At 43.5% G+C, this 27,141-nt stretch overlaps 1 protein-coding gene across 2 annotated transcripts in view; it reads right to left on the bottom strand.

Annotated features, from left to right (window-relative positions):
- HP1BP3 (heterochromatin protein 1 binding protein 3) overlaps nt 1-27,141 on the bottom strand; it is a 707,156-nt gene that overhangs the window by 428,027 nt on the left and 251,988 nt on the right. For both annotated transcript variants that reach the window (XM_069240026.1, XM_069240025.1), the window contains exon 5: nt 9,318-9,461. In XM_069240026.1, the coding sequence (XP_069096127.1) occupies nt 9,318-9,461 (144 nt within the window). The remainder of the gene's footprint in view (nt 1-9,317; nt 9,462-27,141) is intronic.

Here is a 27,141-nt window from a genome sequence, read left to right as displayed (position 1 = left end):
TCGACGGTGACCCAGATCTCGACGGCGAAAGTCCACGCCGTCTCGACGGCGAAATCGTCGTCGACGGCGAGCGATGTCTCTTTCTCGCCGGCGAACCACTCCTCGACGGCGAGCATGTTGGCGCCATTCCTTGCCTCGACGTCGACGCCCTCGACGTCGTCGGAGACCTGTGCCGTTTTTGAGCCGGTCTGGTCGGAGTTATAGAGGAACCAGTGTGAGCCCTGGTAGAAGACTGACCTTCTCCTCGCTCTGTGGTAGAATGACCACTTTTCCTCCTGTCCTCTTTCGCCTGGAGTCGGATCTTCTCCCTGTCACGAAGGGTCCTTCTGGAGAAGGTTTTGCAGATGTCACACGACTCCGGTTTGTGGCTGGATGGAAGGCAAATTATGCAGACCCGATGTGGATCTGTTTTGGCCTTTTTTCTGCCACAAGAAGGACATTTGTCAAACAGTGAAGGCATTTCTGAAGTAGAAAAACCTCAAAATTCTGTCAGAATCTAACAGAAAAAAGCAGAAAATTATCACTCAATGTTAAAAACGTCGAGTGAAAATGAAATTCAAAATATTTTAAATGAATTTCTGTCACAAAAGGATTTTGTGAGGTAGAGCTCAATGCTTCAGGGTCCTGTCAGAAAGGAGCCGGAAAAAAGAACTGAGGCAACTGCCTTTTGCTGTGCATGATGGGAAACAGGAAGACTTTACTTTCTTAAAGGCACAGCTCTATTTTCATTCTGTATAATGGCAGCCTATGGGCTACACTGCCCTACATTGTTTTATTCTCATGAGGTGTAAATAAAATATGAGAATGTATTTATTTATGTATTTATAGAATAAATAGAGGTTTAAACGTGAAATTTACACTACAACTGTTTTTTTCTTCTAACAATTTGGCCTGTGTAGCTGTTCACATAGGCTGCACATTGTTATTCTTAAGTGTTTTTCACAGACCTTTTTGTCAAGGAGCTGATGATTGCACTTAAGAATATACTACACAACAGTGCTCCGGGGTCCCCGCAGGCGCGCGGAACTATTCAGTGCTTATGACTATACATGGAAATCCCCTACGAGAGAATTGTTGTTGTAGTATTCTACTCCATTTTGAGACTGGGTTGGGATGATAATATATTTAACAGGTGTTTTAGTACCTTTTATCCCACGTAACCTTCAGTGTTAGTTTGAATGTACAAAAATAGTGTTTTGTGAAGGTATGTACAGAAGACCATTTGGGTGCCACGCAGGTGTCACTGATGATATAAACGGCTAGTATCATCCTTTTTTTAGTTGTGGAGTGCACTTTTGTTGTTTATCCCAGGGCAACTCTCTGTTTTGTCTTTGCTTTCCATCTTGCAATGTTCCATTAGAAGTATTTACTTGCTGATGCAAAGGAAACAATAAAAATCATTCCCGCTTTCTGATTTATCTGGTTTCTGCAAGTAATATGTAACTGTCCATCTACTGTGTGGAAAGCCCTTTCATCATTTGACCTTGGCTGTTAGAAAAAGGCTAGTAGACAGATCTTGGTTCTCTTGGAGAAACTGTGGGTTCATCATCATTACTACTTTGTCCTTGTACATTTGTAGGCAGGGTTCTTATACTGTGAATGATTTCTATTAGCTAATTCATCATGATGTGATCACGATCAGAAAAAAAGGTTATGAGCATGTGTCTAAGGTCTGCCTTGTGTATGGGATCAAGGAGGAACCTCATCATAAGAAGTGGTAATGCTAGGTGTCAACAATTATGAGTGTGAAGACCTTGGTGGTGCATTCCCCTTTTGTCCCTTTAGGGACCTTTTGTTAACTGGTATACTGAAAAAAAACCTTCTTGTAATAGTGCCCCCTGTGTAAGCCATTATGGGAGAATGCAGACAATTTGTGGCATCTAGCAGGGAAAGGAGGCTCTTGTCAATAGTGACATCCTTTGTTCCTCTGTCCAATAAGCTCTACTTTGTTGCACCAGTAGAAGAACCTGTTCAGATTAATGGTATTTCATTTTTGTGTGGAAGGTCTCCTAGCAACTCAGAGTACCTCCATGCATCTTTGAGAAAGTGCCAGGTATCCAATTTCCAAATCCTCAGGGGCCATGCTGCCAAGCTGGGGGTGGTTGGCTCTGGGTGGCACACCTGCCCATTTGTGCATTGTTGGTAAGTCTTAGTAGGCTGGAAGCTTCATAATCATACAACGTGCCAATTGAATTGTATTGTATTGTAATAGTATTTGTATAGCGATTACTACCCCTGAAGAGGCATCAAAGTGCTTTTCGGCGAGTAGCACGCTACTCCGGAAACCAAAAGGAATTAGTGGTGGATTTCCAGAGGCCCAGAGAACTAAGGGCTTGATTTAGAGCTAGGCGGACAGGTTACTACATCACAAATGAGACTAATTGACGTCCACCGTATTATGATCTCCACAGGCTATAATGGGATCGTAATACGGCGGGACAGGATATCAGTAACATTTGTGAATGAGAAACCCCTCCGCCAACCTCTAAATCAGGCCCTAAGTCTGTCTGGCCCATTGAGGAGCTATCAATAGTTGTGTCATGGGTGTTTGCTTGCATTTGGCTAATGGTATCAGTGGTCCTTAGGGAACAGCTTATGCTGACCAATGTACCGGTAAAGCATTCACCTGGGACTCCTGGTGTGTGTACCTGGATGGGACATTTTGAGTTTTCATGTGCACTTTTCTAAGACTTTTCTTTTTGCTATGTCTTGCTTTAGCTCCCACTCGTCTGTGGTACCCGTTTGTCTGCTTATATGATCTGACCCCCAACTGGTGTATGGCTATTAGGATTATGTCCCTTAGGATTGCCCACTTTTATAAGTCCTAGGCTAGCTTGGTTAGTGTGGGTGACCTTGTTCCTAGCAGCTTGTTGAGGCAGAACATAAAAGTTGTACAGTCTGTTTGGATTTGCATTGCTTTCCCCTTGAGTTGTGTGTGAGAAGTTCCTTTTAGGCTACGAAAACAGTCTTCATTTTAAACACATTTATTTGTCTGACAGTTTCCTCCAGGTTCTATGTGCCCCTGACTTCTAGCTTTCCCATGTGTGCTCCCCAACCTGTGATGGATGCATCCATGGTGAAGGGTCTACCCAAGGTGATGTTTTCCTTATCTCTCCAATCCCTGGATTTGGAACATGAGTAACCTGGCATGTGAAATGAGTGCAATGCAGAATGCCATCTTACCTATTAGCTCCATTGCTGTCCTCACGGTCAGACAGTCCCTGCTGGTAGAAGGGTGCTTTAGTCCTCAAAGCCAGGACACTATTGGGGACTAGGCATGCTATGGTCTTTTTTGAATTGTTGTCTCCCAGGAACATCTCTTCTTGTTCTGGAGCTGGGAATGATTTCTCTAAGTTTAGACTGAAACCTGCTTGTGAAGTATTATCATCACCATCTGGATGCTCTTCTCACATTGCACTAATGAGCTCGCCTTTACCAATTAGCCATCCAGATAGTTAAACATGTGTCCCCTGTTTTTTCAGGTTTACACTATTTCTGCCAGACATTTTCTAAAAACTCTGGAGTTAATTTTAGGCCAAACCATAATACTTTTAACTGGAAGTGAACCTGGAAAACTAAATAATCTGAGGAACCTCTGCGGCCTGGGGTTCATCATTATGTGCAAGTAGGCATCCTGGAGGTCTAATGTGACCATAGAGCCCTCCTGTAGTGTGGGCATTTTGAACCGCTGTGTCATTATGAACTTGTTCAGCTGTCTGAGGTTTAGTATTGTTCTCAGTGACTGACCTGGTTACGGTACTAAGAAGTAGAGAGATTACTCCTCAATTAATTTCTCTTTGGCACTTCTTCTATGGTTTGCTTTACCTGAAGCTCATTTATCTCTTCTTGCAGGTAAGACAACCCTTTCCTGGTATGACCTTTCGATCTTTGCTGAATTCTAGCCGTCTTTATTAGCAGCCTATGCAGTATTGGTACTCTATAAAGGTCAGTATTCACCTGCCTGAGGTGATTCGCTCTTCACTGGGGAATGAATCCACCTAATCTGATTCCTCCTTGGTGCCTGTTGGCAGCTTATTCTTAAAGTCACTTAGTGGCAGACCCCTTTCCTTTCAGAGTCTGCCCTCTTTCTCCAAAAAGGCTGGAAAAGCATTGAGAGGTATTGCCATTGTGATGATATGCTCTGCATCTCCGACAGAGGAGTAAAAGATGTTTCGGGTGTGCTTCTTCAGAAATAGTCTCTGCATGATTGTCTTCTAGCAGTTGTTAATCCCCTGCTAAATGAACCCCAGAACTTCCAAGGATCCCATCACATTTGCTCTCCTTGTTTTTATAGGTCTGGTGTTAGCCAAGACCTTTTGATTTAACTAATTTAGCTATATGGACATTCAGCCACACTCTTTTTCTACTGAAAGGTTGCTTTATCATTCAAATTTCCCTTACCACCCCCACCACAGAATCAGGCAATGGGCTAACTTCAATGTGATGTTATTTTGCTCTCACAAGATCACATCCCAACACAAAGGAGTTCACTGATGTGCCTGAGACATCTGGGGCTGTGTGTGCTTTTTGAAACCAAAAAAAAAAACTTTTTATTTTTTGTTTAAGTTGACGAGGGCCCAGTACCTTCTCCAACAATAACTGTTTACAAAATACATGACAAAACAAGCAAGCACTGAAAAAAACAAAAGGTTGGTAGCCAACACAGCATTATTGGCGTTGTCACTGCTTGTTTAATTTTCTGCAGTGTCTCATCCACTGCAGCACTGAACAGGTTGTCCACCTGCAAAGGTCACGTTTATGAACAAGGCCTGTGTTTCTAGTTTGAAACTTGATACTCGCAAACTAGCAAGACTCTTTAGGTTTGTGCTAGAAAACATCTACCTGCTTGCAGTATCCACAGTATCTAGTACCGAAGCAGGTACTAGAGATTGTCTAGCCTTGCTGTATGAATGTCTCCGCCTTTTCCCTACACTGCATGTTAAGGTGTTGCATCAGCTCTTCACTTTCTTTCGATTGTTGGTGGCCATAGCAGTTGAAAAGTGAGTTTGAGTTAGCAATTTTCCATAGTGTAGCTGCTGGCTGCCATTTCTACTTTTCGGCTCTCCATTTCCATGCTCTCTGTGTCTGAGGGTGGTCCCAGTTTATGGTGGGAGATTGACTGCATCAATAAAGAAGTGAACACCACCCAGGTTGGGGGGTTGGGGGGTGGGGGGGAGAATCACAGAAGTGGTGGAAGTAAGTCCTCAAAAATGCTACCTTCCACTGGTGGAGGTACAGGTTTTTCTATAGACTATGCTACTGGGCCTCTAAAAAGAAACCCAACTCTGCCTGCACTTCTTTGGGGTGAACCCAGCAAGTGCCTGCTGCACATTAGATCAGGGGGTTTGACTCTACTTTCCCACCGGTCAGTTAGTGTTGAGGTCCTTGCGAGTAGTCTACAGGGGAGCCTGGATATTGAAAGGAGGCCTACAACCATTGCTTTTCTGGGTCAGAGTATGGACTACCCCTGAGCTACCCACATATAAGGAGTCTATTCAAGACATTCTAGTTAGACCAAATGTTCTTACCATTCCTTGGTTCAATCACATCTCAAAATGGTTTTACAGATTGGGTCTTAGTGAGTTTTGGAGCCATCCAGAAAGTATAAGGAAGGATCAGAAGAACTATTTGAAAACTGTTTACTGGATATATGTCAGGGAAAACCACCTGATGTGCTCAACAAACGGTAGATTGACCTCGTAATTGTTTGATTTTAAATGGTATCCGTATCTGGAACCATTTATGGATACAATTCTTGATCCATTAAGTAAGAGTTTATACATTCAGTTCAGATATGGTTGCCTGCCTCTTAAATCTTATGGTAGTACACGGAGTCTGACTATAAGATCTGATCCCTGTCCTAGTTGTAATCGCACTTCTGAATCTATTGTACATTTTATGTTTATTTGCCCTGCATATATGATTGCGCGAAGGAAGTGGTTACGACCTGTGTGTAGAAATATGGGGATAAGACACTGTATGGCTGCCTTGAGGATCATGATGAGGGATACGTCCCTCTCTCTATCTTGTGCGGTTAGCAAGTATATTGTAGCTGCTTGGCATATACGTATCAGTTCCCTGGGGAAAAATGATGAGGAACAAATTTTAAATGGGGGAAAAAAAGAAAAAAAAGGAAAGTGTTTTAGCTGCTAAATTTTAACTATGCACCGAAGACTGAAATAAAACCCTATGTTTAATTTAAATGATAGATATTAGGGGTCAGGTGCATTCTTGATGGAATGTAATTTTATGTGTTTTAAGGCTGAACATATACTATTCTATTTTATCCTTATTCCTTTTTTAACTAAACTTCTTTTTCTTTTTTATTCAATTGTTGGTTGTTTGCTTTTATGGTTGAAAGTAACCGAATAAAGCTATGTGAACTCGAAAGGAGGCCTCTCCAACATTACCATTATCCACACAGAAGAAATGTTTGGGCTATTCATAAATGTAACATACTTGGGAGGAATTTTCACAGATAAGTTTACTATTGCACTTTGTAGCAAATTGACTACTTTGGACTATTCACAAATGGAAGAGTAAAGTTACTACGAAGTCTAGACCAACACCTCCAACCTCACTATAAAGGTGGAGGAGCCATATTATGAGTGTTACGTTACTACACACGTTGCCAACCAATGCAACTGCAATTCCCTCCCATAAAAATAAACAGAGGTATGGACGTAAAGTAATATCCGAAATGAATTTTTGTTAAATAGTTTAAAAACATAAATGTAATTTTTATGAAAATCCTTTCACTATAGAACAATTATTTCAAATATTTTTGTAAACTTTTTGACTGTAAACATAAAAGCACCAATTTCTATTAGCCAATAAAAACGAAATTACTTTTAACTAAATCTATTATTTAACTTTATTAATTAATATTTAATAAAATATTTTGTTTGTAGGTGAGATTTATTTTACATTCAACTTCAAAAACATCACAAATATTTCATTTAATACATTTACATAATGTGTCATTTTTACGTGTCATTTTCAACTCAAAATTAAATTAGCGCTCTGGCATTATTTTTTATTTTGCACTACATTTAAAATAAATACATACACTTAATTTATGTTAATACTTACCATAAAAATATTTACAAATTTTTCCACGTTTGACAAAGGTTTCAATTTTCCCGATACTTGTGCAGTGCTGCAATTACTCAAGCTCTGAGCTTGAGTAATTTACTACTGCTTTGGGTCACGTTTTGGCTGTAGTAACTTTAGGAGGACTGTTGGGCTTATTCTTTTGTAGGTAAGTAAACGTTAATCTCACAAACCCTCCCTAAATCCCTTACTCCTCCCTAATCCCCTTCAATTTAGTCATAAGTACTCTCTATTTTCTGTCCCTTCCATATTTACTAATAAAACGCATACTTACGTATGATAAGACTCTTCTGCCAGGGCAGAGATCTCTGCACCAAAAAAAGGTAAGAGGCAGCGTCTTAATTTCCACATGTATGCTTGTGAATAGCATTTTGGAGTACATTTGTAGTACTACAAAATTCAGTATCTGGATAGGTCAACTCCTGGAGTTGTTAGATACTGAAGCTCAGTGTGCCCCTGTTCAATAGTCTTCAGCTCCTTCATCTTGACAGGTTTAGAAGGGTCTCCTTGAGAGACTTACCAAAGTCTTTCTTCAATTTTAAGAGGGCTGCCATTTCTGCTTTGAGACAATGTTTCCCCCCACAACACACACACCAATTCAGCATTCTTCGTTTTTTTTTGCTTCTTGCCTAGTCTCGATCACTTTTTGATATCAGTGTGAGTTGTGAGGGGATGCATCTGGTAGCGTCTTTATATTTGGATCTGGGAGACTCTTTTCAGTTTTTGCTGCACTTCAGTCATTGAGCGTTTCAACGCATAAGGGGTCTTGGCGGACTTAGAGTCTGGTAGTCTTGACTCTGATCCGCAGCTACAGTGTGGCTTTACCTGCTGATATTTTCAGAGTTAGCCTTCTTTGGGTGCCTTCTTCGACGATTCCTACGTTTCAAGATAGATGCCTACATCTTTCCGGCTGCCTCTCCCAGCGCCAAATCAAGTTCCTCAGTGTTTTCTCCTCATCACTAGACAAGCCGAGATGCTTAATTTCAGTCTGCTTCTGCTGTTAATGGATATATGCACAGTGTGCTCACCTTTGTTTCTCTCTTGCTTTCAAGGCCTTGGGCTGGAACTCGGTGCACACTTCACAGTCTTCAGAGCTATGGTGATTTGATAGGCACAGGATACAGATGCTGTGAAACTTGTGCCGATACATAGAGCACATTGTTTCTAGAATCTGTCCTATCTCTCTTGATGGCCCAGAGCCCCCAGATGCACAGTTTCCAATTGACTGGTCAGCTTCTGTGGAGGTAATTTTCAGTGAAGGGTTCGGATTTTAGAGGTGCAGTCCAAATTTGTTTGACGTCCCTCTGACTAAATGTTGCAATTGTTAAACAGTTAATTATCCTCGAAGTTTTGTCAGTGAGTTCGATTATTCTGTAGCTCTTCCTTTTGCTTCCTGACTCAACGATGGAAAAAAGAGCGTGAAGGTGGGCGCACACATATGGCCTTACAAGATATTAGTCAGATATCACGAAGGGAAGGACAACGCATTAAATGTAACAAAAACACAGACAAATACGGCTCCAACCACTAGATGGCACTATTATGCATAGTATGTGAATACAGAAAAGATGCATGCCACAAAACATATTTTACCGATATATGTATCAGGATCTCGCACAGATACAGAGACAGTGAACATTTTATGAATATCGAAGAGGACTCTTGGTTTAGGAAAATGAAGCGGTATCTAGTACATCCCATGTATTTCAAGAAAAACGATCTGCAACATAAAACTTCAGTCTCACCCTTCCTGTCCTCTATAACTTTGCCCTAACAGCTCAATGGACGTTTATTGTTTTAAGCTCTCAGGTGTTTACATCTTAAATTAATATTGGGACGTTATGATAACTTTCTTGGAGATGTACAATTATAAGAAACAAAATTAAATAATGGCAAGGACTTTATTATCCTTATGAAAGACAGCACAATTTGACAGAAAGAATGATATATCGGAGCACATTTAACTAAAACTGTTTCAAATACGATTGACCACCTTGGGCATTTACTATGGAATCAGAGTCCAAGCAGTAGAGAATTTTAAACGTTTAGACAGTGTTGAGCCCTCTTTTTCAGCCCCACAGTAGGAGTCTACCATCATGTATTTAAAAACATATAAAGGAACCCACAACTAACGAAAGAAACTGCTATACATATTTTGCAATACTTTTCTTTTTAAGATGCATAACCAATTACATGCTCATTACCTGTCGGATCATGCCCCTCTGTAACTCGCGCTTCAGTGCTTGCTTCAATAGATATCCTCTCCTCTCAAGGTCCAGCGATGGATACTTTTTGATGATATATTTTCGGATTGCCACCACAGAGGCACCACCTTTGTGGAAACATGCCTATAAAACAGAATTAATTTTAACTTAACGTTTGAAGTCAGAGTGATATATATATGTTTATATAGACAGAGGTATAACATGGTGCAACTAGGTTAATTCTGAAAACTGAGATACTACTTCAATCAATCAAGCAGTACTATAGTGCGGCTAATCAGTTGTAAGGGTATCCAAGCGCTGGCTTGCTGGGCTAGTAGTTTAAGAGACAGGTCTTGAGTTTCTCTCGGAAATCAGTCAGCGAAGGTTAAGTTCAGGGAGGCGAGAGAGGGCATTCCAGGACTTGGCAGATAGGTGGGAGAATGAGCGGCATCTGCTGTGGATACAGCAGAGGCATGGTGTCTGAGGCAGGACAACGGAGGCAGGCAAAGCAAAGGTTTCTGGACGGTTGGTGGAAGTTCAGGCAGTGGTTCATGTATACTGGTCCGTCCTACATCGTGGAGAGCTTTGAATGCGAGTCAGCAGTTTGAACTGGCATCTTTTCTGGACAGGGAGCCAGTGGAGTTCCTGCAGGAGCTGGGTGATGTGGGTATGTGAGGAAGAGTATGGCCGCTGCGTTCTGTACCTTTTGGAGTATCCCCATGAGTTCTGTGGTCCTTCCTATGTACAGAGTGTTGCAGTAGTCTAGACAGCTGGGTGATTAGGACTTGTGTGATTGTTTTTCTCGTGCTTAAGGCAAGCCACTTGAAGATTCTTTGGAGCATGTGGAGTTTGTGGAAGCTCGTAGAGGACAGTGTGAATCTGTCGTTGCATGGTGAGTTTACTGTCCAGGGTGATGCTGAGGTTGGAGACGTGGTCTTTTTGGGGTGAAGTAGGTGAGAGTTCTGCAGGGCAACAGATGTCGTTCCAGAGGGAGGTGTGGTTAACTAAGAGCAGCGTTTTGGTCTTGTCCATGTTGAGCTTCAGACAGTTGCCCTTCTTCCAGGCTCTGACGTTCTTCAAACAGTTGTGGAAGTTGGTCTTGGTTGTGCTGAGAGCAAGAGGATAAGCTGGGTGTCGTCAGCGTAGGATATGATGATGATAATATTGCGGGTTCTGATGACTGCTAAAGGCATCATGTAGGTGTTCAAGAGTGTAGGGCTGAGAGATGAGCCTTACGGGACACCACAGATGACGCTTGTGGGTTCCGAGGTGAATGGGGAGGGGGTGGTGGTGGTGGTGGTTGGGGGGTGGGCACAGATTCTCTGCACGAGTCCCATGAGGAATTATTGTTTTCATCTCAGTTTTTTTCATGCTCGAGTTGCCACACCTGAAAACTGGAATGTGGCTGGAAAATGGCTAACTAGAAACCTATTTCTTTATCCATCACAATCGAACTCTGTACACCAACAGGTCCCAACCTTTTGACTTCTGTGGACCCCCCACGTTACTATTGGAATCCAGGTGTAGGAAGCTGGCCTGGTGTGTGGGTGAGGACCTATGGTGTTACCACCCTATACCTGATCCACCGTATCCCCTATCAGTGCGGTGTAGTCAGTGTCTAGGAAGCCAGGCTCTCTAGAGGTAGCTGTGGATGAACAGCCAAAGCTTATCTAGGAGACATGCAAAACCACTTCAGTCACACAGCACTTACACACATGAAAGAACCACACAGTGTTACAAAAATAAAGCTAGGTATTTTTTTTTTTTTGTGACACAAACTAATACTACAATAGGCAATACTCTACTAACAGGTGAGTAAACGCACTATTATGTACACCTTAGTAATCAGTAATGGGCATAGAAAACAGTGAAATAACAGTAAGCAACAGAGACCCTAGGGGGAGACCAAACCATAAACTAAAAAACAAATGGAATGCGAAGATCAGACCACCAACCAGGTAAATGGAATCTGTAGAGGGGAGCTGGAGGAACTAGGAACCCCAAAAGGTAAGTACCAGGGTGACCCCAGCGACCAGGACTGAAGAGGTAAGTACCTAGTTTTTCCCAAACCCAGAGAAATTTTGTGAAAGGACTGCAAGATCCAAGCAAGACTGCAAGAAACAGAAGATAGCTCCAGACAGAGGAGGACCTGCGAATGAAGGGGACTAAGTCCAGTTCCAGTTTTAGTGTCTGGTTGGGGCATGAGCCACTATCCACCCTTTTGTAGATGCAGGACCAGGTCGATGGTGAAAAACAGGAGTCAGCTATGCAGCACAGGAGCATAGGAAGAGTTCCAGAAGTGATGCAGTTGATATTCCATGTCGGAAGGAGAGTTTCAGTCCGTCAGTGGTGTGGAAAAACTACCCAACAAGCCTCGGCAAAGGCAAGAGTCGCAGAAGAGAAGTTGCAGAGTTGCTGGTGACCAGGAAGATCAGAGGGGACTCAACCCAAGGAGCAGAGTCTCAGGTGTGTCCCCGCAGTCAGGAGAGCAAGTAGTCGAGGATGCAGCCCCCATAGGCAGTAGACACAGGAGTTGCAGTGCGGCCCACTCCGCACACCTGGAAAGGAGTCCCACGTCGCTAGAGCAGCAGGCAGGAGACCAAATGTTGCAGGGAAGAGTGCTGGAGGCCCGGGCTACAAGGAGCCTGACTATCCCTTGCAAGAAGAGCCAACAAGCTTTGTGAGCTGCAAGAGTCTCGGTGCACAGGGATACTCTTCTGTAAAGAGAAATGAAGACTCACCACCTCCAAAGTTAGACATCTGGTAGAGGGAACACAGAGGACAACTCAAGACCAACACCTGTTACAGGGTCTACGCAGAGTTGCAGGAGAGAGGATCCACGCGGCCGGTCGTTGTTGCAGTTGGTGCCTGCGGATGCAGGGGAGTGACTCCTTCACTCCAAGGGAGATTCCTTCTTGCTTCTTGGTGCAGACGGAAGACTTGCCGCCCTCAGAGGATGCACAGCCGGGGAAATGTTGCAGTTGCTGGAAGGAGCCGGGGAAATGTTGCAGTTGCTGGAAGGAGCCGGAGAAACAATGTTGCAGAGTGAAGTAATCGCTGGAGCTGCAGACTGTAGGTACCTGTGAAGTCCAGTTGCAGTTCAAGTGGGCATAAGTCGAAGTAAACATTGTAGTGGAGTCCTGCTGGACCCATCTAAGAGGGAGACCCTATATGGCCTTAAAAGGGGGAATGGTTACCTAGTAGGGTGACCACCTATCAGGAGGGGGTTGTGATGTCACCTGCCTCACCTGGCCACTCAGATGCTCCCAGAGCCCTCTGCCCACCTTGGATTCAAGATGGCAGAATCAAGTAGCCACCTGGAGGAGCTCTGGCCACCACCCCTGGGGTGCTGATGGACAGGGGAGTGGTAACTCCCCTTTCCATTGTCCAGTTTCAAGCCAGAGCTGGGACTGGAGGTTTCTGAACCAGTGCAGATTGGTTTATGCAAGGAGGCAAGCATACTAGTGGCTTGGGGAGGCTACCCCTCGCAAGCCATGTAACACCTATTTCCAAAAGGAGAGGGTGTTGCCTCCCTCGCCCAAAGAAAACCCTTTGTTCTACCTTCCGCGGCTTGAACTGTTCAAGCATCAGGAGGGCAGAAACCGGTCTGTAGGAGGGCAGCAGCACAGGTTGCCTGGCAAAACCATGCAAACTGGTAGGAGTAAATCTGGGGGTCCTCTAAGGATCCCCCAGAGTGCATGGAATCATACAACCAATACTGGCAACAGTATTGGAGGTATGACTCCGACATGTTTGATACCAAAGGTTCAGATTAACCATTATGTAGCTAGACATAGGTAGTGACCTATTTAGAGTACAGGGCTATTTTGGCTTCCCCACACTCACCAAGTCCAGGAAAACAAAGCTGGAGTTCGTGGGGACAACTCTGCTCATGCAGGGGAACCTCCTACACACAGGTACTTGCACCCAACCCTCTGGGCTGGCAGGGCCTGCCATAGGGGTGACTCACAGAGACTAGGTGCAGCTACCTGTAGAGAAAGGGTGCATGCACATTTTCACGCAGGCTGCAACTGCAGGTTTGCATACACATTTTGCATGGGCTCCAAAGGGTGGCATAATACATGCTGCAGCCCATGGAGAACTCGTGGAGCCCAAACGCCCTGTGTACCATATAATATGGGCTTACATGGGGGCACCAGTATGCAAATTTTGGGGTGTACAATGTCCGGGGCAACCAAATTTAGGGGAAGAGCGCACAGTCACTGGGGTCCTGGATAGCAGGATTCCAGTGAACACAGTCAAAAACACACTGACAGCAGGCAAAAAGTAGGGGTAACCATGAAAAAAGAGAGGGTACTTTCCTTGGGGACCCCTCACTGAGTCAGTACTGAAAGCTGAGGACCTAATCTGTTAATCTTATTTAATTTCTAAGCAGTCACGGACCTCCTGAGGAGGCTTTGCGGACCCCCAGGGGTCCCTGGATCACAGGTTGGGAACTACTGTTGTACACAGCATCCACAAACTCTAGCTAAACAGGTTTCTTTTCCCTCTGATGTAACAGTTATCATGGTCAGATGGCAAATTCTAACTATAAATAAGAGGTAACAGACGCACACAAAACAAATGGGACATTAAATTAAAAAAAAAAAAAATATATTAACTTACTGCAAGCCGCTGTGCCACTCCCCTGGCTCAACTTCCAGGCACAGGCTCCCAGCTTGCACAGCCGCCAATCCTAACACAGCTGGCAGCATGAAAGTAGCTTTAAGATTGGCTAGAGCGCCCTGGCTTGGCGCTCTGAGGCAGATTGGAAGCCTCTGGCTGCTGTCTCCAACCTGGAAACACAGTGCAGGATTGGAGAGAGCTCAGTGCGCGTGTTTGTCCAGCGCGAAACAGCCAGCCAAACACACATGCACCTCCGTCCCTTTAACAATAAAACTATAATAAACATAGCTTAGTATCATTTTACTGTTAAAGGTTTGAAGCTGCTGCTGTTGTCAGAGCGGGGGCGACGCTCCTCTGCCATAGCGGAGGAGCCGTCACTGCCCTTTACCTGAGCAGGTGCATTCATACTTTGATAACTTACAAGTCAAACAAACTTTTTTTTAGAAAAACTTGGGTAAGTATCAATGCAGTTAATTGGAGTTACCTTGGGCGACCAACTCCAGCAGAAAACATGTCAGGGGGGACCAGCCACGTCCACAGAAACAGTTATCTTGACAAAAGAAGCAGTCTCCAGTCCAGTTCCAGAGTCACTGGCTCCTTGCAACTCTAAGGAGTGGTCCTGAGACAAAGGATACAGGATGCTGAAGATGCTGGGAGGTTGATGGGGGTCTTCCATTGGCTACTCTCAGACCACCAGCTTGGGGAAAGATCCTGACCACAGAGGGTTCAAGTCCCTCGAATCCTCTCGAGGGTGGAGAAAGTCTAGTCGCCACTGGGCTACTATTCCTACTTTGCAGTAAGAGTAGTTTTGCAGTTCAGAGAATTATCTGGATTCACATGCTGTGCATTATTCCACCATCTAGTGGTTAGGCCCTGAAACTTTTTAGTCCTCTTTCTCTGGGAATAGTCTGTAGCCATTTAGCTCCATGTCCGTACTGCTGTGAAGTCAGACACGCAGCCTGGAAGCCATTGTGCATAGTCGTCAACTTGCTGGCTTCCCTTTTATCTGTTGGTTATCGTACCATCCTTCCCTCCTTTTTTCCCGGGGAGGTAGAGGGTCGCGTGTGAATCTTGAAAATTCTTCAGGCTGCAAAGCCGATACTGATAACTATAGGAAGCTGGCCTGATGTGTAGTGGACACCTATGGTGTTTGCACCATACACCAGGTCAAGCAACTGCTATTAGTGACTGAAGACAGTGTCTAGGAAGCAAGGACTCTAATGGTAGCTGTGGTGAACCAAGACTTATCTGGGAGGAGTGTAAAGCACATGGAATACCACAGCAGTCACATAGCAACTTATACTCATCACACCTGAAAGGAACCAGTCAGTGTTACAAAAATAAAGGTACATTATAGTAGCACTGAACTAGATTACTTATAGGTAGTACCCCAACTACAGGTAAATACACACTAGATGGAAAATGTCAATTACCCAGTGTACATCTGCTCATGGCATGTTGTGCTGCAGATTCACATACTTTGCATAAGTCTGCCATCTAGTGTTAGGCTCGGAGTATTACAAGTGTTTTTTCTTTGGAGAAGCTTTTTCGATTCACAAGATCGAGTGACTCCTCCTGTGATAGTGCACATGGGCATCGAATCCTTTGTTAGATTGTTTTCACAGAGGAGGGTGAAGTAAGGAGTGAAGAAATGTATCTGTACATATGTATATAGTAAGAAAAAAAGATGTTCATGCAATGTATATACATATTCACATAAAGAAAGTACTGCAATGGCTACAGGCTTCCAGGGAGGAGAGAGAGTGCATGTGAATCTGCAGCACTATGAGCTATGTCTACTGGGTAAATGACATTTTCCGTTAGATGGCATGTGTACCTGTAGATACACATGCTTTGCATAGACTGAAAAGCAGTACTCCCCCTAAAATAAGCGGTGGCTAGCCTGTCGGAGTTGGAGTAGGTTGAAATGGTGTTTTAAGCACTGCTTGACCAACATTAGGTTGCTGGCGAGATAGCACATCCACACAGTAGTGTTTAGTAAATGTGTGTGGTGTGGACCGTGTGGCTGCTTTGCATATGTCTGCCATTGGTATATTTCCTAAGAATGCCATTGAAGCTCCTTTCTTTCTAGTAGAATGTGCTTTAGGAGTCACTAATAATTGCCTTTTAGCTTTAAGATAGCAAGTTTGAATACGCTTTAATATCCATCTGGCTAATCCCTCTTTTGAAATAGGATTACCCTTATGAGGCTGCTGAAAAGCCACTAAAAGTTGTTTAGATTTTCTGAAACCTTTTGTTCTGTCTATATAATACATGCAAGCTCTTTTGACATCCAATGTATGAAGAGCTCTTACAGCAACTGAATCTGCCTGTGGAAAGAAGACTGGCAATTCCACTGACTGACTGATGTGAAATAGAGAAATCATTTTGGGTAGGAATTTTGGATTTGTCCTAAGTTGTGAATTTGAAAGAAAGGTTCTTCTAAAGTGAATGCTTGAATTGCACTAACTCTCCTTAAGGAAGTGATTGCTATTAGGAAAGCAACTATCTATGAGAGAAGTCAAAGAGTGCAAGAATGCATGGGTTCTAATGGTGGACCAATAAGCCTTGTGACCAGGCAGGAGCTGGTGGAGCTCTAGGTCGAATAATTCTTTTAAGGCCTTCCATGAAAGCTTTTATGACAGGAATTCTAAACAGATAAGTATGCTGTCTGTTTTGGGGGTAGGCTGATATTGCTGTTAAATTAACTTTAATAGATGAATATGCAAGATTTGCTTTTTGTAAGTAAAGCAAACAACAGACAATATACTGTACTGATACTTTAAGTGGATCAATGTTTTTGGGTTGACAGTAACATACAAGACGTTTCCATTTAGCTGCATAGCACTGTCTAGTTGTAGGTTTACACACCTCTTTTAGAATATCCATACAAGTTTTAGATATCCAAACTATGATCTCAGGAGCCAAATGGCTAGGTTGAGCATACTGGGATTGGGATGCCTGATCTGACCTTTGTTTTGAGTCAATAGGTCCAGTCTGTTTGGGACCTTGTGATGTGGTACTACAGACAGATCCAACAGTGATGTGTACCAATGTTGACGTGCCCCCGTGGGAGCTATGAGAATCATAGTGAGGGAGGTGTGACAAATTTTGTTGACCACAAATGGAATTAGTGGGAGGGGGGAAAGTGTAAGTAAATATACCTGACCAGTCGATCCACAGAGCATTGCCTCGGATCAAGGGTCTGGGAACCTGAATGCGAAGACTGGGCCTTTTGCATTTTCGCTAGTTGCAAATAGGTCTATGTGTGGTGTTCCCCACATGCAAAGGTACTGTTGGAATCACTTGTGGGTAAACTTCCCATTTGCGGATCTGTCCCTGCGTCCTGCTTAAGAGTTCTGCTAGCTGGTTGTGTATCTCTGGGATATACTCTGCTAGTAGTTGAATGCGATTGTGAATTGCCCATTTCCAAACTGTCTGTGCTAGAAGGAACAACTGAGATGAGTGTGTCTCCTCACCCCTGCTTTTGCAGATAATTCATTGTTGTCATGCTGTCTGTCCTTATTAACACTGTTTTGTGTGTTATCTATGACTGAAATGCTTTAAGTGCTAAGAACACGGCTACCAATTCCAAATGGTTTATGTGGTAAGTTTGTTGGATTGAGTACCATTCTTCCTGTATAGTAAGATTGTTGAAATGGGCTCCCCAGCCTGTCTTTGAAGCATCTGTGGTGATTATGATCTGTGGCAGAGGGTCCTGAAATGGCTGCCCTTTTGATAGTTGGTGTGATTCCACCATTACAGAGCGCTGTAAGCTTTGCAGCCCAACAACACTAGATCGTGAAATTGACTCTGTGCCTGAGACCATTGTTGCGAGAGACACTGTTGTAGGGGTCTCATGTTTACAGGTACATTCGGTACTATTGCTATGCACAATGCCATCATTCCCAACAGTTTCATGATAAACCTTACTGTGTAGGTTTGACTGTATTGTAGCTGAGATATGAGATTGTTTAAAGCTTGAATTCTCTGTGGGTATTGGGTAAGCTAATGCTGACCGAGCGGTTAGAATTGCTCCCAGATATGGTTGTATTTGCGCAGGTTTCAGATGAGAGTTTTGGTAATTGATTGTGAACCCTAGGCTGAGTAGGGTATCGATTGTGTATTGTGTGTGCTGCGGACAGGTTTGAATGGTGCTGGCTTTTATGAGCCAGTCATCCACATAGGGAAAGAAATGTATATGTTGCTTCTGACATATGCTGCAACCACTCCTAGGCATCTGTTGAATGCCCTTGGTGCTGTTGTTACCCCAAAGGGTAGCACTTAGGATTTGTGATAGCAGGCAAGCACTACCAATTCTAAGTATTTGCGATGTGCTGGATGTATGGGAATATAAAAGTAAGCATCTTTTAGATCTAATGCAGTCATGTAGTCCTGTTTTTGTAGTAAGGGAATGACATCCTGAAGAGTGACCATGTGGAAAGGGTCTGAGATCCAGGATTGGTCCAAGAGAAACATCCTTTTTGGGTATGAGGAAGTATAGAGAATATTCTCCTGTCCCTTGTTGAGGTATAGGAGTGACCATGTGGAAATGCTCTGAGAGAATGTACTGATTGAGGGGTCTGAGATCTAGGACTGATCTGAGAGTACCATCCTTTTTTGTTATGAGGAAGTATAGAGAATATACTCCCGTCCCTTGTTGAGGTATAGGTACGATCTCTATGGCACCTTTGAGTAGAACTGATTGTACTTCTTGTTTTAACAAAATGAGGTGTTCTAGAGAAAGCCTGTGTCAGCGAGGAGGAATGTTTGGTGGAGTAGAGATGAGTTCTAGGCAATAACCATTGTGGATAATTGACTGCACCTATTGATCTGATGTAATGTTGTGCCATTAATGGTAGAAATGTTCCAGTCTTCCTCCCACAGGAGATGTATACTGTGTGGGCATGTGGAGAAAGTCACTGTTTTAATAAGGTGAAGGCATCTCTTGTGGTAGTGGATTTCCCTCTACGTCTAAAGGTGTATCTTCTGTAGGATCCTCTGAAAGACCCTCTGGAGTGATACTGTTGTCCCTGATTTTGTTGGGATGTAGAGGGCTCTGATGGTGATGGTTTAAAACCACCTCTGAAGTGGGGCCTGCGAAAAGCACCCCGAACAGGTGTTGAATAAAGGGCACCCATGGCCTTAGCTGTGTCAGTTCTTTTTTAATTTTTATATGGTGGTATCCACCGCTGGTCCAATTAACTGCTGTTTGTTAAAAGGCATATTAAGTACAGCTTGTTCTCTCTCAGGTTTGAACCCTGAAGATCGCAACCAAGCATGCCTTCTGATGATTGCACTAGTGTTAATACCCCTAGCTGCGATGCCTGCTGCATCTAGGGCAGATCTAAATTGGTTGTTGGAAATAGCCTGTCCCTCAGCAACTACCTGCTGTGCCCTTTTTAGAGATCCAGTGTGAGATATTGTAGAAACTCCTCCATCTCATCCCTATGGCCTCTATCGTATCTGGCTAAAAGATTCTCTAGTGATTTGCATCTTGAGTTGCCACTCTCTTTCTTGCTGCATCAAATTTATGGCTTTCTTTATCAGGGGAGGGGCATCCCCGGTGGACTGACTATTTGCCCTTTTAATTGCTGCACTAACAAAAATAGAATTGGGTGGCAATTCTGGTGTGTTGGAGAGGATCTGATGGCGCAGCTTTCTATTTCTTGTCCAACTTTGGTGTAAGTACCCTAGCCTTTACTGGCTCTTTAAAAATGTCATCTGCATGTTAAGCATGCCTGGTAGGCATTGGTAATCCTTGTGTGTAGAGGACAGCTGCCCTAGCAATGACCTGATTATAGGCCATAGTGTCTTCGGGTGGATATGGCCTAGTGGGGTATACATCAGGATAATTATATGGAATAGGGTCTGGGTCATACAAATCCCTGGCGTCTAACATTGTAAGGAATTTTACCCAAGTCATCCCCATGTGAAAAAACAGGATTGCGGAGAAAATTGTGTAGATGAAGGTGGAGTATCAGGTGGTGGAGAAGTGGGAAGCAAAGGAGAATGCGGTGGTGAAGGCTGATGTACTGCCTTTGGTTTCTCCTTGTGTTTGCAAATCTTGGCAGGTGACGGCCCAGCTTCCAAAATCTCTTGGAAAGATAATTTCCTTTCAATTGCAGAAGGAGAAGCAATAATCCTTCCAGTATCCTTATGGATTTGAATTTTGCGCTGTTTATCACCCATCATTTCAAGTATGGACCTAATGTTTGATGATTCTTCTGTAGTTGGAGCATATTTCTTTCCCACAGGTTTGATCTCAGGAAGCTTGGAGACCAAATGTTTTAATCGGGCTGAGAATGTCGGCCCGAAACGAACTGAACCTTTTTTGGCTCCAAAATGGATGATGGGTGTTTCGCCTCTGAGGTGGAAGATGGATGTTTCGGCTCAGAGGTTGAAGCCTCCACTCCGAGTCGATCCTGAAACAGGTGTGGAACGCTGTTCTGTCGACTCCAAATGCATTTTGGTCTTTTTCGATGCCGAACCAGAGGGTTGGTCACCGAGATGTATCTTTCGGGTCCAACCATAGCCCGCAAGCAGTGGTGGGCCCAAGACCAGTTGTGATGACGTTTTGAATGGTTTTGGTGATAGGAAGGGGCTGGTGTACTTGCGTACTGCGCGGCTGGAACTACTTGGCTGTCCTTATTGGAGGCACGGTCGGAATCAGAATCTGCAATGGAAACTGCAGTCTGAGCTTGTTGCTCACTGAAAATGTAGTGTGTTTGTTCTATCAACTTGGATGCCATCTCTAACTGATGCACTCTTCGATCCTGCAGCATTTTCCTTCAGCGGAAGGATCAATACACGCCTCACAGGTTTCCTCCTTGTCAGTGGGAGAGAGGCAGAGGTTGCACACCGAGTGTTGGTCAGTGCAGGGAAGTTGGCATGGCACTGAGGGCAAAAGCAAAACGAGTCTGATCCATCAGCCTGCATCAAAGTAAGCCAGAGAAGGGCGCTGTCGACTGAAAGTGCGTTTAATCGATCCAGACGATACAATCGGATCGAGTATAGTCAGAAAAATGTGATTGAAAACCGATACTGATGTTTAGAGAAAAGGTAGAGAAGTTCAGATAGTACCAAAACGAGATCTACCGGAGCGAGAGGGAACACATCCGACCCGACTGCGGAAACACAACAATTTAACAAAGGACTCGATGCCCATGCGCACTATCACCGAGAGGAGGAGAGGTAGACTTAAGCAAAGCATGTGTATCTACAGCTACACATGCCATCGAACATATACATACATACGTGGAAAATGTCACTTACCCAGTGTACATCTGTTTGTGGCATGGAGTGCTGCAGATTCACATGCTATGCATTGCTTCCGCCATCTATTGTTGGGCTCGGAGTGTTACAAGTTGCTTTTCTTCAAAGAAGTCTTTTCTGAATCACGGGAGAGGAGTCTCCTCCTCTCTGTCATACTGCGCATGGGCATCGACTCCACTGTTAGATTGTCTTCCCGCAAAAGGGTGTGGAAAGGAGTGAGATTCTAAGAACGTCAATGTGCTCTAAAATTAGTAAGTAAAAAAATAGGATGTCCATGAAAATGTAAACGTATATACAAATGTACAAATAAGAAAACTGCAATGACTATAGGCTTCCGGGGAGGAGGGAAGGTGCATGTGATTCTGCAGCACTACATGCCACGAACATATGTACACTGGCTAAGTGACATTTTCTGTTCAATGGCATGTGTAGCTGCAGATACACATGCTGTGCATAGACTACAAAGCAGTTGCACTCCCCCAAAAAATGTGTTATCTAGCCTGAAGGAATTGGAGTTGTTTGAAATAATGTTCTTAGGACAGCTTGACCAACAGTAACTTGTTGCTTTGAAAATACACCTACACAGTAATGCTTTGTAAATGTATGTGGTGTAGACCATGTGGCAGCATTGCACATATCTACCATTGGTATGTTTGCTAAAAAAAAAAATGCCATAGTTGCACCTTTTTACCTAGTGCAATGAGCTTTAGGTGTTATTAAAAGTTGTTGTTTTGCCTTAATGTAACATGCTTGAATACATTTAACAATCTATCTAGCTAATCCTTGTTTAGAGATAGGATTAACTTTATGTGGGTGCTGAAAGGCAACGAAAAGCTGTTTAGTTTTTCTAAATTCTTTTGTTCTATCCACATAATGCATTAGAGCTCTTTTAAGGTCAAGAGTGTGAAGGGCTCTTTCTGCAGTTGAATCTGGCTGTGGGAAGAAGACTGGCAATTCCACTGTTTGTTTTATGTGAAAAGGTGATCCAACCTTTGGCATACATTTTGGATTAGTTCTAAGTACAACTTTATGTTTGTGTACTTGAAAAATGGTTCAGAGAGTGAATGCCTGTATTTCACTAACTCTTCTTAATGAAGTAATTGCTACTAGGAAAGCAACTTTCCAAGTTAGAAATTGAATCTCACTGGAATGCATGGGTTCAAAAGGTGGGCCCATTAGTCTTGTGAGTACAATATTCAGATTCCAAGCAGGAACTGGTGGTGTTCTAGGTGGAATAATATGTTTAGTCCTTCCATGAAGGCTTTGATAACTGGAACTCTAAAGAGACAGGTAGGTTGTATAGTCTATAATATATTGATATGGCAGTAAGATAAATTTTAATAGAAGAGAAAGCTAAATTTGACTTTTGTAAATGAAGTAGGTAGCATACAATATCTTGTATTGATGCTGTAAGTGGGTCAGTGTTTTTAGATTGACAGTAATAACCAAAACGTTTCCATTTGTTAGCATAGCATTGCCTAGTTGTAGGTTTGCGTGCTTGTTTGAGAACCTCCATACAGTCTAATGGAAGCTGCAAGTATCCAAATTCTATGACTTCAGGAGCCAAATCGCTAAGTTGAAAGCACTGGGATTGGGATGTCTGATTTGTCCTTTGTTTTGTGTTAGCAAATCCGGTCTGTCTGGATGTTTGTAGTGAGGTACTACGGACAGGTCTAGGAGTGTTTTGTACCACTGTTGTTGTGCCCACATGGGGGCTATGAGTATCATGGTTAGAGAGGTTTGACACAGTTTGTTGACCAGAAATGGAAGTAGTGGGAGAGGGGGAAAAGCGTAAGCAAATATCCCGGACCAGTTGATCCACAGAGATTTGCCCTTGGACAGAGGCTGTGGGTGTCTGGATGCAAAGTTTTCGCATTTTGCGTTTTTGCTCGTTACGAATAGGTCTATTTCTGGTGTCCCCCACCGTTGAAAGTACTGATGAAGTACCTGAGAGTGACTCTCCCATTTGTGTATCTGTTGGTGAGTTTTCTTTAGGAGATCCGCTAGCTGACTGTGTATTCCTGGAATGTATTCTGCTAGTAAATGAATGTGATTGTGAATTGCCCATTCCCATATTGATTGGGCTAGAAGTGACAGTTGAGATGAATGTGTCCCGCCTTGTTTCTTTAGATAATACATGGTTGTCATATTGTCTGTTTTTATCAAGCAGTCTTGTGTTTGAGAAGTGGTTGAAACGCTTTTAGGGCAAAGAACACAGCTAACAATTCTAAATGATTTATGCAATAATTTTGCTGTTTTGAATCCTATTACCCTTGAATGGTAAGGCTGTTGAGATGAGCTCCCCAACCTATCATCAATGCATCTGTTAATGTAGTCTGCGGCACAGGGTCTTGAAATGATTGCCCCTTCATTAAATTGCTGAGATCCACCACTGAAGGGACTTGTGGGCTTGGCGGTCTAACAACACTTGATCTTGCAACTGACCCTGGTCTTGAGACCATTGCTTTGAGAGGCACTGTTGTAGTGTTCTCATGTTTAGTCTTGCATACGGTACTATTGCTAAGCAGGATACCATCATTCCCAATAGTTTCATGATAAATCTTAGAGTGTATTGTTGATTTGGCTCCATTTGTGGTATGAGATATTGGAAAGCTTGTATACTTTGTGTATTTGGATAGGCTAAGGCTTTTTGTGTATTGAGAATAGCACCTAGGTAAGGTTGCACCTGTGTTGGCTGAAGATGGTATTTCTGGTAATTGAGAGTGAACCCTAGTGTATGTAGGTTCTCTACTGTGTATTGAGTGTTTTGTTGACATTGTATAAAATTGCTTGATTTGATTAGCCAATCGTCTAGCTAAGGAAAGACATATATGTGTTGTCTTCTTAGGTAAGCTTCTACTACCGCTAGACATTTTGTGAATACTCTTGGAGCTGTTATGCCGAATGGCAGAACTTTGAATTGGTAATGCTTTCCCTCTATCACAAACCTTAGGTGTTTTCTGTGAGCTGGATGGATGGGTATATGGGAATATGCATCTTTGAGATCTAATGCAGTCATGTAATCTTGTTTTTGTAGTAGTTGAATGACGTCCTGCAGAGTTACCATGTGAAGGTGTTCTCACAGGATATATAGATTTAGTAGTCTGAGATCTACAATAGTTCTGAGAGTGCTATCCTTTTTGGGAATGAGGAAGTATAGGGAGTATACCCCTGTTCTGTGTTGAGATTTTGGGACTAATTCTATTACCTCTTTTAGTAGTAGCGATTCTACTTCTTGTAAGAAAATGTATTCTGGGGACAACCTGTGATAACGAGGAGGAATATTTGGAGGGGTAGAAATGAATTCTAGGCAATAACAATTGCAGATAATTGAAAGTACCCATTGGTCTGTGGTGCTATTTTGCCATTGGGAGTGGAATTGCTGCAGTCTGCCCCCCCCCCCCACAGGAGATGTGTGGGGTTGTGGTATGCTTATGGAGTCACTGTTTTGATGGGTCAGTGACATTTGATGAGGCCTGGAATTTGCCTCTGGCTTTAAAGTGTTGGCCTCTGTAAGAGCCTCTAAATCCCCCTGCCTGGTACTGCTGTTGGTGACCTTGTTTAGGCTAGGAGGTAGAAGCCTCTGTAGATTGTGGCTTGAATCCTCCTCTAAATTGCTGCTTACGAAAGGAGCCTCTGTAAGTGTTGTATATAGGGCTCCCATTGTTTTAGCAGTGTCTGAGTCTTACCTCAGTTTTTCTATTGAGGTGTCAACCTCTGGACCAAACAGGTGCTTTTTATCGAAAGGCATATTCAGTACTGCCTGCTGTATTTCTGGATGGAATCCAGAAGAACGTAACCATGCATGTCTGCGTATGGTTACAGCAGTATTCACACTTCTTGCTGCTGTATCTGCCGCATCAAGGGCAGACCTGATCTGATTATTATTTATTGCCTGACCTTCTTCAACAATTTGTTGAGCCCTTTTCTGATGTTCTTTTGGCAGGTGTTGTAATAGCTCCTGCATCTCGTCCCAGTGAGCTCTATCATACCTTGCTGGCAAGGCTTGTGAATTTGCAATGCGCCATTGGTTAGCTGCCTGTGTATGAGTCTGGGTCATTAGCTGGTATGGGATCTAGATCATACATATCCTGAGGGTCAACTGTATCACCATGAGAATAAGTCTGTGAGTGAGTTGGTGAAGGCAATGGTGGTGAGCTAATGGGTGGTGGTGAAAACAAAGTTGTGGTGAACGTGGGGGAGAAGTATGCAAAGGTAATGGCTTCTCCTTCCATTTAAAAATCTTTGCTGGTGGTGGAGCAGTATGTACATGTTGCTGGAAAGCCAACTTTTTTAGTCTGTGGAGGAGATGCAGTAGTGATCCTCCCATTCTCTTTATGGATATGGATCCTTGATTGTCTTTCACCCACGATTTCCAAAATAGGGTGAATGTCAGTGTCCTCAGAAATGTATTCTAATGGTTTTGATGCTTTTGAGGACTGTTCATCATATGGTTTGGAGCTCTGTTTTAGGGGGCACGAAAGTCCTTGTTCTTCTGAGTAAGAAGACTTTTTCGGCTCCGAAGTTTGCAATTTTTTCGGGCCCGAAAAAACTGCCTGGTGTGCCGGCTCTGAGGCAGGACATCGAGGCTTCAACTCCTAAGAGTATGGACGCAGACTTGGTTTGGAAGTTGAGCTTTTGGTGGATTTGCTCGGCTCCGGTATCGAAGTCGGTGTAACCTTTTTCGGCGCCGAACCCAAAGGTCGCTCGCCGAGTATTTTCTTGCGGGTCGAACCATGGCTCTCTGGCAGTGGTGCAACCAAGGCCTTCGATTATGTTTTTTGAGTGGGCGTAGGGGCAGTCGTATTCACGTGCTGACCGGCAGTGATGAGTTGGTTATCTTCCTCACAGTCTTCTTCGGAGTCTGTGTCCTGAATGGAAACTACTGTCTGGGCCCATTCTTCCTCAAGGGTGTCGATATACTCGGTGCTATTCAACATCATTTCCAGTCTCCTGGCTCTCCGGTCACGTAGTGTCTTCTTAGATCAGAACGATTGACAGGCTTCACAATCCTCTTCTTGGTGATTGGGAGAGAGACACAGATTACATACCAGGTGTTTATCTGTGTATGGAAATTTCATGTGGCATCGGGGACAGAATCGGAATGGAGTCTGATCCATCAGGTTTCGGCGTGGTAGGCTCGAACAAGCCAGAGTTGGACAATCGCACCCAGAAGGGCAAAATTTGGTTTTCGACTATAGATGGAAACACGATCAAAACAATACAGACAGTCAAAGAAAGTTATCTAAATTTTCCGAATTGAAAATCTGGGAGCGAGAGGAAAGATATCCGGACAGCAGAAAGAAAACAATCTAACAATGGAGTCGATGCTCATGCGCAGTATAACCGAGAGGAGGAGTAACTCGATCCCATGTCTCCGAAAAGACTTCTTCGAAGAAAAACAACATGTAACACAACAATAGATGGCGGAAGCAATGCATAGCATGGGTATCTGCAGCTACACGTGCCATCGAATGAATATTATATATATATATATATATATATATGGAAAATGTCACTTACCCAGTGTACATCTGTTCGTGGCATTAGTCGCTGCAGATTCACATGCTATGCATATCCCGCCATCTGGTGTTGGGCTCGGAGTGTTACAAGTTGTTTTTCTTCGAAGAAGTCTTTTCGAGTCACGAGACCGAGGGACTCCTCCCATTTCGACTCCATTGCGCATGGGCGTCGACTCCATCTTAGATTGTTTTCCCCGCAGAGGGTGAAGTAGGAGTTGTGTATGCTAGTAATAGTGCCCATGCAATGGAGTGAATGCGTATGTACATAATGAAGTTTAAAGTAATATATTTATTTACAAATGTACAAATGTTTAAGATCTACTTCTAAACGGCTACAGGCTCCCGGGGAGTCGGGTGGGCGCATGTGAATCTGCAGCGACTAATGCCACGAACAGATGTAC

Source organism: Pleurodeles waltl, chromosome 6 (assembly GCF_031143425.1).
Source record: "Pleurodeles waltl isolate 20211129_DDA chromosome 6, aPleWal1.hap1.20221129, whole genome shotgun sequence".
Classification (NCBI taxonomy): Eukaryota; Metazoa; Chordata; class Amphibia; order Caudata; family Salamandridae; genus Pleurodeles; species Pleurodeles waltl.
Note: the sequence above shows the minus strand (reverse complement) of the source record. Positions and strands in the feature narration are given on the sequence as shown.